This window comes from Syzygium oleosum, unplaced genomic scaffold (assembly GCF_021117445.2).
Source record: "Syzygium oleosum isolate NSW1041296 unplaced genomic scaffold, Sole_v2.1 Sole_v2.01, whole genome shotgun sequence".
Taxonomy (NCBI): Eukaryota; Viridiplantae; Streptophyta; class Magnoliopsida; order Myrtales; family Myrtaceae; genus Syzygium; species Syzygium oleosum.
Genome location: NW_026607485.1, coordinates 38,370,496 through 38,391,779, shown reverse-complemented (window position 1 = coordinate 38,391,779; position 21,284 = coordinate 38,370,496). Strand labels below are relative to the sequence as shown.

Here is a 21,284-nt window from a genome sequence, read left to right as displayed (position 1 = left end):
GTTCGTCTCCAAAGCTTCATTCCTGCCTTCTGTGTTGCTTTGTATGCATTCTTTTTGTGTTCTGCTTCATCTTGTCTCTTCGGCTTCAAATAATCATGAGGTGATTTCATTCCCCACTTATTGCATGCCTAGATAAACATATATGTATGAAGCCTCTGTTTAATCTACGACGTTGCATGTCTAATCACTTGAAGCAGATGAATTCCTTGTGAAACCTTCGTTTGGATGTATTTTGATCTATTTTTGATAGGATCGAAGAAATTGACTCAGTCTAGTGTTGCAGAAGCTGATCCTTAAGAGCAGTAACACTAGGAAATCACTCTATTAAGTTTTTAACCATTTGCCGCATCTGGAGATGTATTTGGTCGGACCAATATAGTGGGCTGAGGTTAAAGCTAATGACAATTGTGAAGATGAATGAGATAATTGTAGTATGTGTCGTTCAGGTCTTATATTATTTGTACGGTTGTATAGGACGATTTGTCCTTTGTTTCTATTAAGGAGCCTTCAATTTCCAAGGTGATAATTACCAAAAAAAAGTTTGCAATTTATTGTACAATGGCCAATTCAATTCTAAATTTTTCAATTTGGCCAATTTAGTCATAAATCTTTTGACGATTTACTAGTATAGTCGTTCTCAGTCACTTTTGGCTGGAAATTGCTGATGTGTACAATGGATGTCTTACATGGCGCAGCTGTTGACATTAATAATTTTTTGCCATTTTTTTTTACTTTTTGTTTTTTCTTATTTCCTTCCGCTGGTTAGTGGCTTGAACGGTGGTTGACGGCTGCGCAAGGGCCATGACGCCTTCGCCTAGTCCAGATCTGGCAGAGTTGTCGACCCATGGTGAAATAAGAAAAAAGAAAGAAAAAAGAAAATAAAAGAAATTAGAAATTTTTTTTAAAAAGTAAAAATTATCTACATTAGCGTCGGCCGTGATATGTAAGACGATCGGCGTCCATGTCAATGATTTTCGGCCAAAATTGATTGGAAATATTATATTGACAAATCGTCAAAAGATTTAGAACTAAATTGCACAAATTAAAAAATTTATGATTAAATTGACATTCATATAATAGATTTAAGGCTTTTATTTTTTGATAATTAACCCAAGTTCCCTTTTTGTAAAGCCAAGTTTTTCACCAGTTTCTCTTATATTCACGAAGACATGCACAATTTTGTGTTGCATTTCTTTCCTCGCACGAGTGCGTGCTTCATTTACTCTTCATCTGAGAAGAGCGTGCTGGTGATCGGGTCCAAAATATTTGCCGACGTGGATGCCTGCCGGCCGGAGGCCGGTCACCGGCGCAGACGTGGACAACTTTAATAATATTTTAATATTTTTTTGAATTTTTATTTTTTTTCCTTTTTTTCTTTTTTTTTCCACTTTTTTTTTTTTGGTCTCTCTCCCTCCTTCCTCTGGCCGGTCGCCGGTCCGGCGACCGGCCAGAGGCCGACGAGGTCGCTGGGCGAGGCTTGAGCCCTCGCCGGAGGCCGTGGCGAGGGCGAGCCTCACCATGGTCGGGCGAGCCTCGCCATGGTCAGGCGAGGCCCGACCTCGACGGATCTGGTGAGGTCGAGCCTCGCCCAGCGACCTCGCCGGAGGCCGCGGCGAGGGCGAGCCTCGCCTTGGTCGGGCGAGGCTCGAGCCCTTGCCGGAGGTCGCGGCTCGGGCGAGCCTCGCCATGGTCGGGTGTGGCCCGACCTCGCCGGATCTGGCGAGGTCGGGCCTCGCCCGGCGACCTCACTGGAGGCCGCGGCGAGGGCGAGCCTCACCTTGGTCGAGTGAGGCTCGACCTCGCCAGATCCGGCGAGGTCGGCCAGCAAGGCCCGACCTCGCCCGGATCCGGCGAGGTCGGCAGGCGAGGCCCGACCTCGCCGGATCCGGTGAGGTCGGGCCTCGCCCGACCATGGCGAGGCTCGCCCTCGCCGCGGCCTCCGGCGAGGGCTCAAGCCTCGCCCGGCGACCTCGCCGGGAGGCCGCGGCGAGGCCACCCTCGCCAGTGGCCAGCGAGGTCGAGCTCGCCGGCCTCTGGCCTCTGGCCGGTTGCCGGATCGGTGACCGGCCAGAGGAAGGAGGGAGAGAGACCAAAAAAAAAAAAGTGGAAAAAAAAAAGGAAAAAAAAATAAAAATTCAAAAAAAAATTAAAATATTATTAAAGTTGTCCACGTCGGCGCCACGTCGGTGCCAGTGACCGACTGCCGGCCGGAAGGCGTCCACGTCGGCAAATTCCGATCAAAATTGGCCGGAAGGACTAAATTGGCACAAAAACAAAAGGTTTAGGACTGAATTGGCACCAATTTAAAAGGTTTAGGACTTAATTGGCACAAAAAAAAGATTTAGGACTAAATTGGCACCAATGCAAAAGGTTTAAGACTGAATTGGTACCAAAGAAAGGTTTAGGACTAAATTGGCACTAATGCAAAATGTTTAGGACTTTTTTGGCACTTTTCCCGATATTTTCCTATTAAAAATTCGTCGATTTTCAAGTAATACACAGTTAAAATTTATATCAATATGGCAAATGAGTTCCCATGATATAATCTTTGGGCATGATGCCAATTGAGCTTGCTTTTGGTCAATGGCCATGCCACCATACTTGCATGCACGAGCTGCTTAAAAAAAGGTTGTGAAAGAGATCTTTTGTTTCTTAACTAGAAATTAGAATAAGCCAGGTCGTCTATATTGTCCATGGTAAAAACTAACGACAGATGGGATATGTAGATTCGAAAAGGGAAGGTAGGGAAATGAAGATACTAATGATTATGAGAATGCTGCCTTCGAAGCACGTACATCATAAGGCGACGAAGTTGTGGAAGCTTGTACTGTCTTTGTTAAATGCGAGATTAGGTATGCACTGTGGCAGGAAAGGGAAAGGAAAATGAAAAACAAAAGAGGGTACCCTAACATAAATTAGGCATTTTGTATCTCAATACATATTAATGTGTATTTGGAAAAAAATCTGAGCATAGATGTGCAAAAATTGCCTAACAAAGCGTGGTACATACAAGTAAAGTTTGCATACATCCCATCATAGTTGTTCATTGTCTAAATCCATACCAAAAAATTCATTCACTTTCTACACCTGAATGAGCCTAGACACGTCAACCTTTGACATTCCAACGAATCCTTTGTTGGGAATTTTAATCCTGACCCAAGCATCCTACCAAACATACCGCATATTAAATTGGGGAGAATAAGGAAATTTGATTCTTTATTGGCAATTATTGTCGGTTGACATAAATAGAGCCCCACCCAGTTGGAAGGATTACGAGACACTGCTTCATCAATTGATTGATTACTACGGATAGTTCTAAAACAGAGGAAGATATTGGCTGAATCTTGCTGGGGGAGGTATACTTCAGTGACAATGCCAAGACAACTGATTTTCCCTGTTCTCCTATTGCAATAACTGAACGTGGTTCTCCACACATTGACGTGCGCTGAATTTGAAGTGATCGTTCGATTTAGAGGACATAAAAAGTAATGAGTAGTTATATCATCAGATTGATCTTCGCCTAGTTATTACTTGGAGCATGTGATTGAATTTACCTCATCATGTACTGGGACGGATTACTCGAAGAATGCACAGGCTAAAATGGTCAGCAAGAACATCAAAAGTGTATTCACACTTTCACAGCCTTTTCTTAGCTTATGGCACATTCAATTTACTGGTAACTTTTATGCAATTTACTTGGAAATTGGTGGTACACGGCTGAATGAGCAAATTATGCCCGGAAATACTATCAGACTTAAAAGCGTATGCCACTCGAAGTGTTGGGAAATGTACACAAATGTATGATTGGTTCAAACATGATATGATCAATATGTATAGCTATGCGCTTATCGATCTTCTGAATGGTGTATCGTATTATACCAATATGATAAGATCAATATAAGAATATTCAGGATTTTCTATCAAAATTACCTCGTATTTTCATTAAGAGAATATAACAATAGCCCCTAATTTATTTTTCTGTCATGTCTTCTCTCTCTCTCTCTCTCTCTGGGTTTTCGTCAAAGTCGCAGGTTGGAAGCAACGTCTCGCACTTTCTCATGGTCGAATAGTGTGATCCCCAGTTCTGCTCTTCAATTCGCAGTTGACTCTCCTCTGTTTTCTTGCGCTTATTACCACCTTCCTGTTTTCTGTTCTCTCACGCCTCCTCCTCCATAACAACCCACACCCCACCCCGCTCTCTCTTTCTCTAGCGGCTCCAGCCATGTTGACCAAGAAGCACAGCAAGTTCTTGAACAGCAAACAGTTCCACAATCTCAAGTCCACCGTCATCAACCACAGATACAGTTGCGTCACCCTCTCCCTCTTCCTCTTCATCCTCTTCTGGTTCTCTTCTTTCCTCTTCTCCTTTCGGATCGGGAAGCAGCCGCTCTCCACCACCACCCAGAGCACTAATCACAACGTTGTTGCCGTCTCGACGCCTCCCGCAGCGTGCCGCACAGGGGTCTTGGTCTACATCTACGACCTGCCGCCCGAGTTCAACCTCGGGCTCCTCGAGGACTGCCAGCACCTGAACCGGTTCACCAACATGTGCCCGCACGTGGCTAACCGTGGCCTCGGCCAGCCCCTCCCTTCCTTGGGCCGTGGCTGGTTCGCCACCAACCAGTTCACTTCAGAGATGCTCTTCCACGCGCGCCTCGAGAGCCATCCGTGCCGCACCCGCGACCCCTCCCGCGCTGGCCTCTTCTATGTCCCCTTCTATGGGGGGCTCCACATGTCGAGCCGGTACCGTGAGCCCGATCCTGTGGTGAGGGATGTGCTGGCCTTGCGGATGGTGGAGCTCGTCGTCAGATTATCGCCATGGTGGCAGCGGCGTCACGGGAGGGATCACTTCATCACCCTTGGGAGGACTGCGTGGGACTTCTTGCGTGAATCGAACGGAGGCCCGGACTTTGGGGCCAATGCGCTTCTCGACATGCCGGCTGTCAAGAACATGTCGGTGCTCGTGGTGGAGCGCCAGCCGTGGACCGGGATGAACCATCATGGGCTTCCCTACCCATCGTACTTTCACCCCACCACCTGGGGCGAAATGCTGACATGGCAGGACAAGATGCAGCGCTCGAAGCGGCCCTACTTGTTCTCCTTCATAGGCGGGGCTCGGACGGGCGGGGGAGCCAACGCCGCCATAAGGAACGAGATGATGAGGCAATGCGGGGCATCGCCCCGATGCGAGCTAGTGAACTGTGCGGCCAACGGGAGCAAGTGCCACAACCCGGAGAAGGTGCTCGGGGTCATGACGAGGTCCGAGTTCTGCCTGCAAACTCCAGGTGACTCGTTCACTCGGCGGTCGACCTTCGACGCGGTGCTGGCGGGCTGCATCCCCGTGTTCTTCTCGCGCCACACCTGCTACACTCAGTACGCCTGGTTCCTTCCTCAGGACTGGAGATCCTACTCGGTCTTCATAGAAGCCGAGGGCTTGACTCCGAAGAAGATGAAGAAGATAGAGGATGAGCTTATGAAGATAACAACGGAGAGAAGAGAGAAGATGAGGTCCAAAGTCATAGGTTTGATCCCTAGAGTCACGTACGCACATCCTAATGGCACAACATTAGGGTTTCGCGACGCTGTCGACGTAGCACTTGAGGCATTGGGCAAGCATATTGTTAATTAGTCCATATGATCATGGGAAGATTTTGCATTTATAAATACAAATTCGATGGGTGTGTAGTGTACTGCGTGATACGTGCTTGATGGGAGGAGGGTTTTAGACATTGTAGCAAAATGGAAAAAATTAATTTTTTTATTTCATTAATCGAAGGATTGCCTTAGTTGCAATCGTGGTTAGAATGATCCAATTAGCTTGATTTTGTCTCTTTGGCTTTTGGGCTTCAGCTTCATTGGTTACCTCGATTTTCCAATTTATTATTAGTCCATTAATCACAAGAATTTCAAGATGTATTCACATGTACACATACCCGTTGTATCGATTTTTACGTATGTAACATAAGATGGTACTATATCTCAATCTCAATTTTCTCGTGCATCATATTTTCTTAGTGATTTCAATTTAGGATCTCCTTCCGTCAATTCGCCATCCTCGCTCCCCCATGATCTCACCTAGATCCTTCGGTCTGATTATTCCGATGCTCTCATCCCACCCTCACGTTGCTAGAAAATTGTACTTAAAATCTTAAATCTATTGCATTTTTGCCATTTCAGTCCTAAACTTTTCAACTGTGCTAATTGAGTCTTAAATCTTTTAAGAATAAGAATTTGCAAATGTAGTCCATTCGGCTAAGTTTGGCCGGAAATCACTGATGTGGATGCCGACCATCCTTCGTGACACAGCCGGTGCTGACGTAGATAAATTTTATTAATTTTTAATTTCTTTTTTTTTTCTCCTTCTTTTTCTGCTGATTGCTCAGCCTCAGCGATGGCTGGAGACCAGTCAGAGGCTACAACCTGTGAGGTTCACCCTCACCGACCTTGAGCTAGATCACTCTCGTTAGGATCTGGCAAGGGGCGAGGAGGTGAGGTCGCCCTCACCAAATCCAACGAGGTCAAGCCTCACTAAAGGCCAGCGAGGGTCAACCTTGCTGGGATTGGTGAGGGCCTGGGATTTGGCGAGGGACGATCTTGCCAGCCTTGGGCGAGGCTTGCCCTCGTTGGTTATAGCCTTTGGCCGGTTGCCGACCATTGAGATTGGGCAACAGGCAAAGGAAGAAGGAGAAAAAAAAAGAAAGAAAAGAAAAGAAAAAATAAATTAAAATAAAAAAATTGAAAATATAATAAAATTTGTCAATGTTAGTGCCGGCCATGCCACGTAGGACGATCAACATCCACATTACTGATTTTCAGTCAAAATTGGCCTGATGGACTACATTGGCAAATTCTTAAAAAGTTTAGAACTCAATTGACACGATTGAAATGTTTAAAACAAAATTGACAAAAGTACAATATGTTTAAAACTTTTTGAACAATTTTCCCCTCACGTTGCCCTTAAGTGCTACTACTTATTGCCATTCGGTTCGTCATTGTCGCTCCACAATGATGTCCTCCGGCGTGACAATCTCGATGCTCTCGTCCTCTATCCTCACATTGTTCTCAAGTGCTACTACTCACTCTAAGCATGTCTCCTCTTTCATGCGTATCTGAAAATCATATTTTATTGGTTGCGCACCCATATGGATTCTAATTATTTCACGTCAATTGCTGAGCAAATTTTGCAACATCTTATAATATAATTGTCAACACTTAAATACGAGCAACTTTTTGTTATTATCGACAAGTAACAAATTGAGTTGACAAAGACACATTGGTTGGAACAGTCGACAACTCGAAGAGAATTGATAACTGTCCAATAAAGTTATCGACAACAAAGATTAGTTATTGACGAGAACCTTCATCGGGGATGAAGTCGTTAACACCGGTATGTAATTACCATGTAGCAATATTTTCTTGTAGATAAATGTTGCTTAGTAATAGGAGATTGCAGAGTAACTTCTAGTAAAGGAAAATTGTCCAAAAAGTCCTAAACATATTGCACTTTTGCCAATTTAGTCTTAAACCTTTCTTGCCAATTGAGTCCATTCAATCAATTTTGGCCAAAAAATCGCTGACGTGGACGCTGGGTGGCCACGTGGCGCTGACGTAGACATTTTTATATAATATTTTAATAGTTTCTAAACTTTTTAATGTTTTTTTTCGCTGGATTTTAAAGCTAGGGTTGGCGAGAGTGGCTGACCAAGAGAGAGCACGCGAGCCCTCACCCAGATCCGGCGAGGGCCGCAACGGCCTCACCCATATCTGGCTAGGCAAGGCCCTCGCCAGCCCCATGCGAGGGCGTGGGGCCGATGAGGCCGCCAAGCGCCTTGCTTGGGGCCAGCGAGGGCCGCCAAGCCCTCTCCTAGCCAAATCTGGGCAAGAGCTCGCGCGCCCTTGCTTGGCCGATGAGGGCGTCACTGCCCTCGCCCAGAGCCAGCAGGGTCGGCCGGCCCTTGCCTAGAGCCGGTGAGGGTCAAACGGCCACCCTCGCCGGCTCTAACTTCAAAATCCAGAAAAAAAGAAAAACGGAAAAAAAGAAGAAAAAAAACATAAAAATGTTCAGAAATTATTAAAATATTATATAAAAATGTCAACGTCAGTGCCACGTGGCTATCTGGCATCCACATCGAGCGATTTCCGGCCAAAATTGGTTAGATGGACTCAATTGGCAAGAAATGATAATGTTTAGGACTCTATTGGTAAAGTTAAAAGGTTTATGACTGAATTGGTAAAAGTGCAATAGGTTTAGGACTTTTTGGACAGTTTTCCCCTTCTTGTAACCGCCAATAGGATTGAGAAGTTATTTGTTATTTCAAATTTATTACCGTTGTATATAATCACCAAATGTAACTAGCAATGGAGGTTATAAATACCCCAAGTTTATTCATTGTAAATGACTCCAATCAATCACATAACTCAACGTTTTTCCACAAATTTATTTTTTATTTTTACTTTCTTGCGTTTTACATCACAGACAGTGATTGTTCCCATGTTGTACTTTTAAATTCCTTGTCATTTATTTTTTCGGTCCAAAATTAACAAAGGACCCTTCACAACCTTTGTCGAGTCATATCATTAATTCATATTTTTAAAGGATATTTAATCATTTTTTGTGAAACATCTTTTTGGCATGCTCAGTTGAACACATTTTGTTGACTCGAGGAGATTACAATGGCAAGAATTAGAAATCAATAAGAGTCCAATAATGCTAATGGTAGAAACAACTTATTACCACAAACTGATAATGAGATGATAATGCATCCATTCATATATTTAAGGGAAAAAACCACCAAAAACCCCAAACTTTGCCATCTGTGACACATTTACCCGAACTTTTTTTTGTGACACCAAAAACCCCGAACTTTACTTTTTGTGACACATTTACCCCAATGTATTTAGTCCATGGGCATTTTCGTCTTTTTTGTTTTTTCTTTTTTTTTTCTTTTTTTTTTCCTTTCCTGCGAGGGGGGCCCTCGCCGGCGTCGAGCGAGGGCGGCCCTCGCCAGATCCGGCGAGGGCGGCCCTCGCCGGCGTCGGGCGAGGTTCGCCTCGCCGGCGTCGGGCGAGGTGCGCCTCGCCGGCGTCGGCGAGGTCTGCCGCTCGCACAGGCGAGCGGCCTCGCCCGATCTGGCAAGGTCGACCATCGCCGGCGTCCGAGCGAGCGGCGGCCCTCGCCGGCGTCGGGCGAGATCGCCTCGCCCGGGCGAGCGAGGGCGGCCGCTCGCCGACGCCGGCGAGCGGCGGCCTCGCCAGCGGCGAGGGCGACCCTCGCTCGACGCCGGCGAGGGTCGCCCGGCCCGATCTCGGCGAGGGCCGCCTCGGCGGCGTCGGGCGAGGGCCGCCCTCGCTCGCCCGGGCGAGGCGGACCTCGCCCGGCGCCGGCGAGGGTCGCCTCGCCCGGGCGAGCGAGGCGGCCTCGCCCGGCTCAGCGAGGTCGACCCTTGCCGACGCCGGCGAGGGTCGACCTCGCTGAGTCGGGCGAGGGCCCCTCGCGGATCCGGCGATGGGCGACCTCACGGAAAGGAAAAAAAAAAAAAACAAAAGAAAAAGCAAAAAAGACGAAAATGCCCATGGACTAAATACATTGGGGTAAATGTGTCACAAAAAGCAAAGTTCGGGGTTTTTGGTGTCACAAAAAAAGTTTGGGGTAAATGTGTCACAGATGGCAAAGTTTGGGGTTTTTGGTGGTGTTTTCCCTATATTTAAAGGATATTTCATAAATTTTTGTGGAACATCTTTTTGGCATGTTCAGTCAAACACATTTTGTTAATTTAAGGAGACTACAATGACAAGAGTTAGAACTTAGGGTTATTACCACGAAAAACTCTAAACTAGTACACATGTGACAGATTTACTCTAAACTAATTTTTTGACTATCGAAAACCCCAAACTGGTATACTTGTGATAAATTTACCCTCCATTAGTTTCCATTAAATTTTACTGTCAAATTATTTAGTTAAATGACACATGACAGTTAACGAATGTACCGATTTTTGGATTTTACCCTTCGTTTGTCATAGGTGTACTAGATTGTGATGTTTTTGTATTAATTTAATTTAATGAAGGGTAAATTTGTCACAAATGTACTAGTATATGATTTTTGGTGGTCAAAAAATTAGTTTGGGGTAAATTTGTTACGGGTGTACCAATTTGAGGTTTTTATGGTAAAAATATTAGTTTGGGGTAAATTTGTCACAGGTATATCAGTTTGGGATTTTTCGTAGTATTAACCCTAAAACATAACAAGAGTCTAATGCTACTAGAAACAATAACTTATTACCACAAATTGATAATGAGATGGTCGAGATACTTTAGCCGCTAGGAGAGTGGCAGAAGATAATCGACATGAGCAAGTTGATCTTCTAATGTATTACACTAAAGAGCAGTTAAGAGATCTTGCTCCAAATTCCAAAACAGTCTCAACTACATCACATGTTAGACGTGATCAAGTTGATCATTACCATTGTTGTGAATGACGCCCTATTGATGCCAGGATCATCCAACGGATACGTTCCTAGTCCTTCTCCATTTATTGATGCTAATAATGTTAGTCAGAGTAGTTAGCCCCCTATAAGAATTATGCAAAGGATTGAATCTTCTAATCAAGGTTAGAATAACGGGAATAATCAGGCTAATGTTGGTAAAAAATTGATGTTGGCTATTAGTATTACCTAAAAGGAGGCAAATATGTGATTTCAAGAAACTTAACTAAATATTGTGGAATTTAAAGCGTCAAGTTTGATATGAGCGTAATATTGGATATAAGTAAGCAGTTGATATACGCAGGACCAGGTTATATCAAGTGGTATAGTGCATTTCTATCAGGCAATAATGAATATAAACAGAAGGACAGAGAATGATACACTCAGAGTTTTATAATGGTTCGACTTGGTGTAAGCCTACGTCCACTCTCTTAGACTAACAGACTATTGGTAGTATTCTAAAGCTGTTGTTGCTTATACTCGAGCAAATAGATCTCACTATCATACATTTAAGCACAAATTGTATCACTGACAACACTTCTCAAGAGATTACAATTTCAGTGCACGTTAAATACAGTATAAAATCTAAAGCTTTCTTTGGATTTGGATTGGTTGTCACTCTGGATCTCTCTCTCTCTCTCTCTCTTCGGTGTCCTTTTGATCTCCTTTTATACTCCTTAGCATCCAATCTTTCAATTGGACAATCTTTACGAGGATCGATCTCCAAGCTAGTCGTTGGACAATTATTGAATAGATCAATTTAGCCGTTAAAGTCAATCAATCGGAGTTTCCATAAATTTGGTCGCCCATACAATCAAATCTTTGGTTTCTAAAAATAGATTAGATCAGCTATGGAAAGTGACTTGTCTTCAGCAAGATTATCAATCAATCAAGATGTCACGCATAATTGATATCTTCCGCATAGATATCCTTGAGATTGATGATTAATCACTTTCTTCTAAATTAGTAATCCATATCAGATCACAAACTATCAAATGATAAAATAACTTATCTCGAGATATTATCCTTTGAGTATGTAACAAGGTTGTTGTCCCAGGTAGTGTAGCTGCTCCGCTTATATTAGCAGTCTCCGGTTATATCTAGCTTCCCGGTGACATCAAACTCCTGCTTATATCAAGCTTCTGGTGATATCGAACTCCGGTTACGTCAAGTTTTCCGGTTATATCCAACTGTGTCTCGTTAGATACTTCGAGTGTCACGCCCCGAATCTCAACGGGCTTGCGACACCCCTACGACGGTCGTATCAAACGCGACGTCTCAGGACGTGTCGTCGACCCAAATGAGACACCCACATGTATATGCAAGCGGAAGCGAAATATAACAATCTAGACAATAGACAATGACGAAGGGATAGTAATAGCACAAAACAATAATTTCATAACAATGGAAAACAGTCACTTACAACATTCGGCCAGACAATCAGACATTAGGCTCCTAGGGTTAACATCCACCATTATCATAAAAAAAGGGACAAGTTGCAGGGTAGACTAGCTGGTTACACAAAAGGGGCTCTACCAAAAGCTTGTAAGCCCAGTACCCAAACACTCCTAAGGCGTCCAATCTGAATCAGACCTTGAAGACTTCGACTCTGTGTCAGAGTTAATCTCGATCGGCTCTTCCTCGTTACCCGGCTCCTCCTCGGGCTCGGACGCCATGGGCTCTGGCACAGGCTCGGGCTCTTCAAATTCCTCTTTTAGCTCGAGATCCGCAGGCGCTACAGGTTCTGGTACGGGCTCGGGTTCGGGACCAGGGTTCTCCGGGGGATCTTCGGAGTCCAGAATCTCAACATCAGGAGCATACACGTCCCTGGGCTCCCAATCCACGGCATCCTCATTGCCGTCCTGCTGTCCCTCAAAACCCCGGATTAGGCCAACTAACTCCAACCCATCATGATAAAACCAGGTCAAGTAAGTGTGACGCTGCAAGTCGTCTAGGCCTACGTCTACCCAGACCGTAGTGAGGTGCCTAATATAAGTTTGATGTGGACCTACTGGATACTCGGTCTCCTTATGCACCGTATGCATAGGGACCCCAAAACGCCGAGGTGGCGGCATGATCAAGGTCAGGGTCGAGGATCTGAAATGCTTTGCATTACAGTAATGAGAATAAATCTCAATAAGCAGACAATCTAAACTCCACCTAGGCCAATGCGTAACCAGACGAGTCCCAACATGCAATCTAGCAATCGACACAATATAATTCTCGTGCATACTTACCTCACCTCAAATCACACGCCAACTTCGCTCATTAGTCAAATCACAAAAATGCAATAATAGCTCAAGAACATAACATAAATACTCGAGCGCCACAACCACGTACATGCACCCAATTCAACCAAACACATTTCACATGCGTGTCCAACCAACTAACCACGACCCGCGTCAACACGCCTCAGGTCCAGCTCTCCGATCAATCCGGGCTCAGTCCCGCGTAATCACGCCTCAGGACATTTCTCTCGACCAGCGTAACCATGACTCAAGTCGTTTCTTGCCTTTCTAGCCACACCCGCGTAACCACGCCTCAAGTTGGCAGCCATCCGATCAATCCGGGCTCAGTCCTGCGTAACCACGCCTCAGGACATTTCTCTCAACCCGCGTAACCACGCCTCAGGTCATTTCTTGCCTTTCTAGCCACACTGGCGTAACCACACCTTAGGTTGGTTGCTCTCCGATCAATTTGGGTTTAGTCTCGCGTAATCACGCCTCAGGTCATTTCTTGCCTTTCTAGCCACACCCGCGTAACCACGCCTCAGGTTGGCAGCCCTCCGATCAATCCGGGCATAGTCCCGCGTAACCACGTCTCAGGACATTCCTCATGCACATACGCCACACATAATTCGCCAATACCAATCTAACACGTCATATTATTCAAATTCAAGTTATGCTCGCCACATTAGCCCACCAACCCAACCTTCAAGTCGGCCACAGTCAAGCATTGATTTCCCCCACAAACGCCAAAAAACCCGATCATAGAACCCATCTCAATCAATCACTTATTTAGCCACAAAAATCACCACCACATAATCTATAAACCAATCACATTCAAATAACTAATCCATACCTAACTTAGTCACTAAACCAACACTCATCAACCCCTAAACAAGTCTAATAATACCCAAAATACTAAGTAGGGTTTAAAAAGTCACTTACCTAGGTTTTGGCCCAAGGAAAACCGATAAGGGGGCCAAATGGCCGGTCGGGGTAGTGACGGGCTCGGCGCGAGGAGGGCACAACGGGCAAGCAGCTCGGCTACGGCCCGGCGAGCGGCCAGGTGTGCAAGCGAACGGCTGGACGAGCTCGGCCACGGCCGGGATGGCGGCCAGGTGCGCAGGCGATGGGCTCAGCGCTCGGCACGAGCAAGGGTAGCGGCTGGGCTGCTTGGCCATGGCCGGGGTAGCGGCCAAGCAAGCGGCGACAGTGACGAGTGACGGTGGTGGCGATGGGTGGACGAGCAGGCGTGCGGCTCGGCTGGCTGGGTGGCAGCGACAGTGGTGGCGACAGGCTCGGCCAGGCAAGCTGCGAACTGGCGGGCGGCGAGCAATGGCGACGGCGAGTAGTGGCTGGGCGACGAGATGCGCGGCGGTGGCGACAAGCTCGGCCAGGCGAGCCGCAAGCTGGCGGGCGGTGAGCTGTGAGCTGGCGAGCGTTGGCAATGGCGAGCGGTGGCTGGGCGGCGAGACGCGAAGTGGTGGCGACAGGCTCGGCCAGGCGAGCCGCGAGCAGGCATGCGGCGAGCTGGCGAGTGACGGCGACGGTGAGCGGTGTCTGGGCGGCGAGACGAGCGGCTGGGGGCGGCGCAAGGTGGACGGCCAGCGAGCAGCGGCTAGGATGAATAGTGGTCGAGCAGAAAGGGGGCAGGGGCAACGGCGAAGGGAAAGGAGGAAGAAGAAGAAGAAGAAAGGAAGAAGAAGGAAGAAAGAAGAAGAAGAAGAAGGAAAAAGGATGAGAGAGAGAGGGAGGGGTCTGCATGGGGCAGAGGGAGGGGACGTGAGAGAGAGAGAGAGAGAGAGAGAGAGAGAGAGAGAGAGAGAGAGAGAGAGAGAGAGTCAACTCCATCGAGTGCGATCCAACGGCCATGTTCAAACTCGAAGTCGATCAGACGGTCCACGAAAAATCCTAATTTATAAATTAGGAAAAATGGCTAAAAACACTAACTAAAATACACTAAAAGGGAGGTCTACTAGTCAAAATCTCCACCCGGCCCAAATTTTACTTTTCACCAATTTCGGGTAATATCGATACTGTCCAATTAAATTCGTCATGAAACTCCGAGAAATTCGGCACCAAAGTTCGGGCTCTAAATAACGGCCAAATTCGATCGAGTGCGATTTTAGCGAAATCTCATATTTAAAAATAACCCGAGAGTGATTAGTTCTGGGCGAGATTTAACTATAAGCGCACCGACGAAATACACGTTTTATAAATCCCAAAAACGGATCGAAATTCAGAATGTCACATCGAGTACGATGGTGATTTAGATCTTGTAGACTGTTCACATTGATACCTCTAAGTCTTTATGAACTCTATATTCTTCTAGACTTGTTTACGTAGGTTCTTCTAGCTATTTCGAATCTTTTTACTTTATACTTCTAAGTTCCTTTTACATGGATATTACTTGAAACGTAAACAACTCTTGCATATATCAAGCTCGTAAGGAAACATGGATTATTTTATCAACTTCAAAATATATTAGGTTCCTTTCTCAATAAAAATTCCCAAATCGGTAACAATAATTTGGCAAATCAAACTGTTCGACAGGCCGATCAACTACCAAATATTGAAAATGTAAGGCCAATGGCTCTATTGGTATTACCCAATGTGAATATTCTTGTTAGGCTTAACATCCCGATTAATGTAGATAATCTGGCAAGACCAGCATCACAGCCTAAGGCGCAAGATGGCCAACAAAATCCACACTTGAACCCTATACAAAATTTCGACAATGCTTGGGGTTTGACAAGACTGTTATTAGGGGTGAACATGGTTCCATGTTCAAAAAATTGGAGTACCGATTTCGACAAGTAAGTTTCAGGTTTCAAGCGGAACAAGTCTTTGTTTTTTTCCTGTTCCATGTCTTCGCCCAATCCTGCAGCATTCTATAGCATTCGACTATAAGTGTGTAATCTTACACCATTAGTCCGAGCTTCCATTTCCGGCGATATCCATGATTGAGACTTTTACTTTGTTAATGTTTTATATTCTTCGTGTGTCTAAATATGAGCTGTGGTCAATGGATTGTAGCAGTAAATGGTGCTTATTAAAGGTGATGATTCACTGCAATCGTTCAATTAAAGTTACCTATGGAACCTAGGTATGCCTTAGAATAGACCTTGGAAACTGTGATAAGGTAGGTTGCAGAGTATGCAGGGTAGGTTGCAAGTTCCAAAAATTTGGACGTGTAAGTTCTAGATTCCAAGTGGAATCTGGACGGACCTTAAAATTGCTTACCCCTAACTATTATCATATCTGCATATAAGAAACAACATTCTGAAGGTCGATAATCAATCTTTTCCAAGAGACTTCAAAATCCCCCCACTTTACCATTTTTACTGGCGCAAATGAACAATCAACCATTAAACAGATTGTTCATTTATGGCCCATTGTGGGTACATAGGGATAGCTGAGTTTTTAAGACTTAAGTTATTTCCTTTATCTCTGTCGAAAACTACTTTCATTTGGTACACTAACTGACCACCCAATTATGTTGGTAAATAGGCTGTGATGGACAAACAATTTCATTCTCAATCTTATAGAACGATACTTGAAGTATTGGTCAATGATTTGATTGGATTTTATCAATATAATTGCAAGTTAGTCGATCAATTTATTATTCTATTTAAGAAGCTAAAATAGATGCCTCACTTTGCTTTTAGATAAAAAAAAAATTCAAGAATTTGTCTTTTAATGGGTTAAAATTTAACCTGTGAGAAAGATTGGAAGGCCAAGACTTTTCTGATTTATTTCAATTGGTAACGAGAGTGTTGAAGTACGAGCTATTGCTAAAAGACAGAGATGATGGGCCACATGAATACTTTGTACATAAAGTGGCTTTAATGGAAATATATGAGTTGGATAATTAATCTAACCAAGAGGAAAATATTGAAATAGTTGTGGCGAAAATTTGTGCTTAACAAGAAGATTAGTAAACAAAAGGTATTGCAAATGGCGCCATTTACAGAACTATAACATGGCCAATTGTATTGTTTTTAGGAAAACAATTCAGGAGGCAATTCGTTAGGGAAAAAATCAAATTTGCCAATGACTCGAGGGCATACGATGACTCTTGGTTATCTAATTTAAAAGAATGAAATCATTGATGAATTATTCAATTCTTTTAAATGAGGCATATGTTGATACCAAAAAATAATCAACTTTTGGTTATTATCAACAAGTAACAAAATGTTGATAAAGACGGTTTAGTTAGAATAATCAACAATTTGAAGAGAATTGACAACTCTCCAATAAAGTTGTCAGGGAACAAACGCCAGTTATCGACGTGAACTTTCATTGGGGATGAAGTCATTGACACCATCATGTAATTGCCTAAACAACGTTACTTTTAGATATGTAAATTCTTGAAAATAAGTGTTGCTTAATAATAGAATACTGCGGAGTAACTTCTTGTAATTGTGAATATGATTAAAAAGTTATTTGTTCTTTCAAATTTAGTAACTGTTGTGTGTGACTACTATATGTAACCATAAGAAGAGGGTTATAAAATACCTCAATTGTATTCATGGAAAACGACCTCCAGTCAATCACATAACTCAACATTCTTTTAGATTTTTTTTTTACTTTCTTGCATTTTACATCATTGGCAATGATTGTTCCCATTGTTGTACTTTTCAATTTCTTGTCATTTACTTTCCTATCCAAAATTAACAAAATACCTTTCACAACCTTTGTTAATTCATATCTCCATTCAAATTCTTAAAAGATATTTCATCATTTTTATTGAAACAATAATATGGAGAGTTGATGATTCCTTTCATAGTATTCATTTATAATAACGGTTAATACCACAAAAAACCCCAAACTGGTACACTTATGACAAATTTACTCTAAAATAATTTTTTGATCACACAAAATCCCAAACTGTTACACTTGTGACAAATTTACCCTTCGTTGGTTTCTGTTAAATTTTACCGCCAATTTGCTAAGTTGGATGGCACATGACAATTAACGGATATGCCAGTTTAGGGTTTTACTCTTCTGTCAGTGTTTGTCACAGATTTACCAGTTTGTAGTTTTTTGTGATATTAATTCAATTTAATAGATGATATATTTGTCACAGATGTACCAGTTTTGGGTTTTGGTGGTCAAAAAATTAGTTTGAGATATTTTTGTCAAAGGTGTATCAGTTTGGGGTTTTTTGTGGTCAAAAAATTAGTTTGAAGTAAATTTGTCACAAGTGTATTAGTTTTGGGTTTTTCGTGGTATTAACCCTTGTAATAATTATGTTCCCTCCGAGTATATTCAAGTTTGGAAATATTAGACAGAATTCAGAATCATCGGACTCTATCGTGAAAGTTAAAATAAAAATAAAACCGACACGATTCTTAAAAACAATGGAATATAGTTTTGACTTAACAAACACATTTTTAGCAACGGTTAACACCAATCATTATATATGATGAAATCCTAAACAAACCGATTTCATATCATATAGAGGTACCGTCTCAATTTGTTTCATCTCCTCGTGCTCTTCATAGCAAACCTAATTATATGAAATGCGAATTTGTTTTCAACTTGTAATCGATAATAATGTATTAATGAGAGATTTAGTCCCATAGAAAATCATGCCTTCCATGAGCAAATCAGATTGTAGCCTAATTGTATGTCCTCTTGCACCTTGAATTGCATCATCAAAGTTGTCGATATATCTTAACTGAGAATATCCTCTCTCTTTTTCTCACATTAAACTTTGAAGTTTAGACAATTTTAGTACATTGGCACATACCTTATGCTTTAGCTATGGTTACCATTAAGTATTAATTTCATGCAAAAAAATTTTCAACTATTAGAGAAAAGGGAGTTGAGGTAACAATACCAATCAAATATATTTTGAATAAGTATCTGCATTAATTTACTTTAGCACAAAGTACTTTCAGTTTAGATGATTCGATGAACGAACAAGAACCTCGATTTAAACCAAGTATGAAGTGGTAAAATAAAAAATCAAGCATTCAAGAAATAAATAGAAAGCCCCAACGGTATCTTTTTCTCTAATCACTAGTTAATTAGATGGGTAAATTTCTTGTACATCACATCTAATTTAGTGAAATTCGATGGATACTCTTTACTTTCTAACAAAAAAATTTCCTTAATTAAATAATATGAATTATAAGCACAAAATACTACTTCAACAAAAATTGGTCCATTTATAATTTATACGTATTTTTAAAATTTCTCATTACGCGAAAACCATTTTAGGTATACCTATCGGCCATTGAATACCCTACTAACTTCGGGCTAGGAATATCTAAGGCAAAATCCGGTATGGTCCAAAAAATGGCTTATGAAAGTCTGACGCAGATTCCAAAAAAACTTATTTCTAAGTATGAACTTTGACATAACAAGATAGCCAAGAATCTCAACTGTACCAATGCACGGCCGACGCGCGGAATTGACCATGGAAAAGTTAATCTACCAAATGTTGCAATTTTGTGCTTTATAGAGAAGGTCTTTCCTGTACATAATAAATGCCTGACACGGCACGCACTTTGCACGTGACACGAATATACATCTGTACCTATAAATATGGCCATGTCTCAATACAAACTCACGCATTCAAGGGTTCTCTGGTTTTGGTCTTTGAGACTTCTGAGTTCACGTCTCTTACGATAAACCCAATCGTAAGTTCGTATCATTCTCATTCTTCGCCCTTTCAATTGAAGTATCTTTTTCCTTTTACACATTCACTAGATTTTGTCCTCTATTGTATACTTCCATCCTTTTTTTTTTTTTTATTATGATAGGCACTTTCACCTTAACAATTACGATGTTGATTGATAATTTGCATGATTTTGAGAAGATCGAGAGCAACATAATCATTCGAAGAATTTTTTCTTTGTTTTTTTTTTTTTGGTTGCTAGTTCTCTTTGGCCTTTCATTTGTTAGCATGATGGTAAATTAGATCCACGCACAAAAATTTATATATAAATATGTTTTCATTTTTGTATTCTTATAAAATGATTAAAATGACGGGTAATAGGTGCCGTATGGACAAATCCAAATTCGGCACATTTACAAGTCATCTCATGTTGAAATTTAATTTTAATTTTATCCTTTTGGATATAAATTCGATCGAGCACACAATTGACGCAACCATTTCAACCCATATTCAACCCCTCAATTGCTACCTGTGGTAGAAATTGGAGATTTGACTTTGGTTAATTTGCAGGATGGAACATCAACAGTGGAAATTGCAGGTCGCATTGAAGATCCGGAAAGCTTATGGACACATCAATGGTCTTGTTGGTGCTTATGATTATCACTATAATGTTGACCTCGTTAAGGTAATTAAGCAATGATTAGCCCATCCTATTTATTTACTTGTCTTAATTCTCTCTCTTTTTGCGATGCTTGCTATGGATCTTTTTCTATATATGTTCAGTGCATTTAGTGAGAAAATCCTATATGGATTTACATTAGACAACATACACACTCTAATTAGAGAAGTCATCGTGGTTTTCTATTTGATTTTACAGCATAGATTTTATTTTATTTTTATTTAAAAAAAATTGATCCTACTTATATTTTTTTTTTGTTTTGATATTTTTGCAACATTTTTCCATAATTGGTTTGGTTTTTTATTTTTCTTGATATTATTGAATGATCATATTGCACTTGCAAACTAAACAATTTATGTATTCTTTCTGGCCAAAAAAGGAAAAATTTGTGTTCTTAGATTTGATTACATTCTCCTAATTGTTAGTATAGACACCGAGACAGCGTTTTTGGAAATATATACGTGTTTGGTGTAATGTATGATTAACCTCATATTTTTATCAAATATTCACTTTTTTTGTTAACTTATCACATACATATTTATATACACACACGCTAAAAAGATTTTAAATTTCTACCATTATTAATCTGCATAGACAACCTCATTAGCATGACCCTTGTCATGATTTTTCTTTATATTATCAATTTTTACGAATTCTTTTCCGTTATGAGGATGCCATCTAAACATGTTTAAACTTACATCCTTCGACTTAAATTTCTTACCCATTTTGTCAATTGCGAAAAGGGTGATACAACTTAGATATTGCTTTTTTTATTTTTTATTTTTTATGGTTCCAAAGACGCTAAAAATGGGGAAGTGGCATTAACTTACTTGCCAATTAAAACGCTTTATCCTTGGCATTAATTAAATTTCCAATTTCAGAACGAAAGAGAACCTCGTTTCGAGTTGCCATATTTACAGGTCAGTTTCAGCTGTCTCGCATGCTTATTGATCTTACTCACTTACCAAATGCACAACTCTTGCCTACTATGTCTTTCGATATTATCCCAATTAAACTCGTCCAACACAGTCTAGCACTGCCGTATTAATTACTTACTCACTTTGGTCACACATGCAATACATTATGCCTTGTCAAGTTTCCTATATATACGGTGGGATGATTAGCACCTTATGAATGCCCTACCAACTCATAATCTTTTCCATAGGTAAAACTTTGGTTTATGCTTTTTGTAATGGTGTAGACTTTCTTCATATTCTCGCGGGTAATAGAAGTTTGAGTTGGTCGGGTTACTAGCGAGTCTAGTGTTC

At 42.1% G+C, this 21,284-nt stretch overlaps 1 protein-coding gene across 1 annotated transcript; it reads left to right on the top strand.

The window, feature by feature from the left end:
• Nucleotides 1-4,222: 4,222 nt before the first annotated feature.
• LOC115666522 (probable xyloglucan galactosyltransferase GT17) lies at nt 4,223-5,675 on the top strand. Its single transcript, XM_030588233.2, has one exon. It carries the CDS (start codon nt 4,223-4,225, stop codon nt 5,627-5,629), a length of 1,407 nt encoding a protein of 468 aa, XP_030444093.2. The 3' UTR covers nt 5,630-5,675.
• Nucleotides 5,676-21,284: the final 15,609 nt, after the last annotated feature.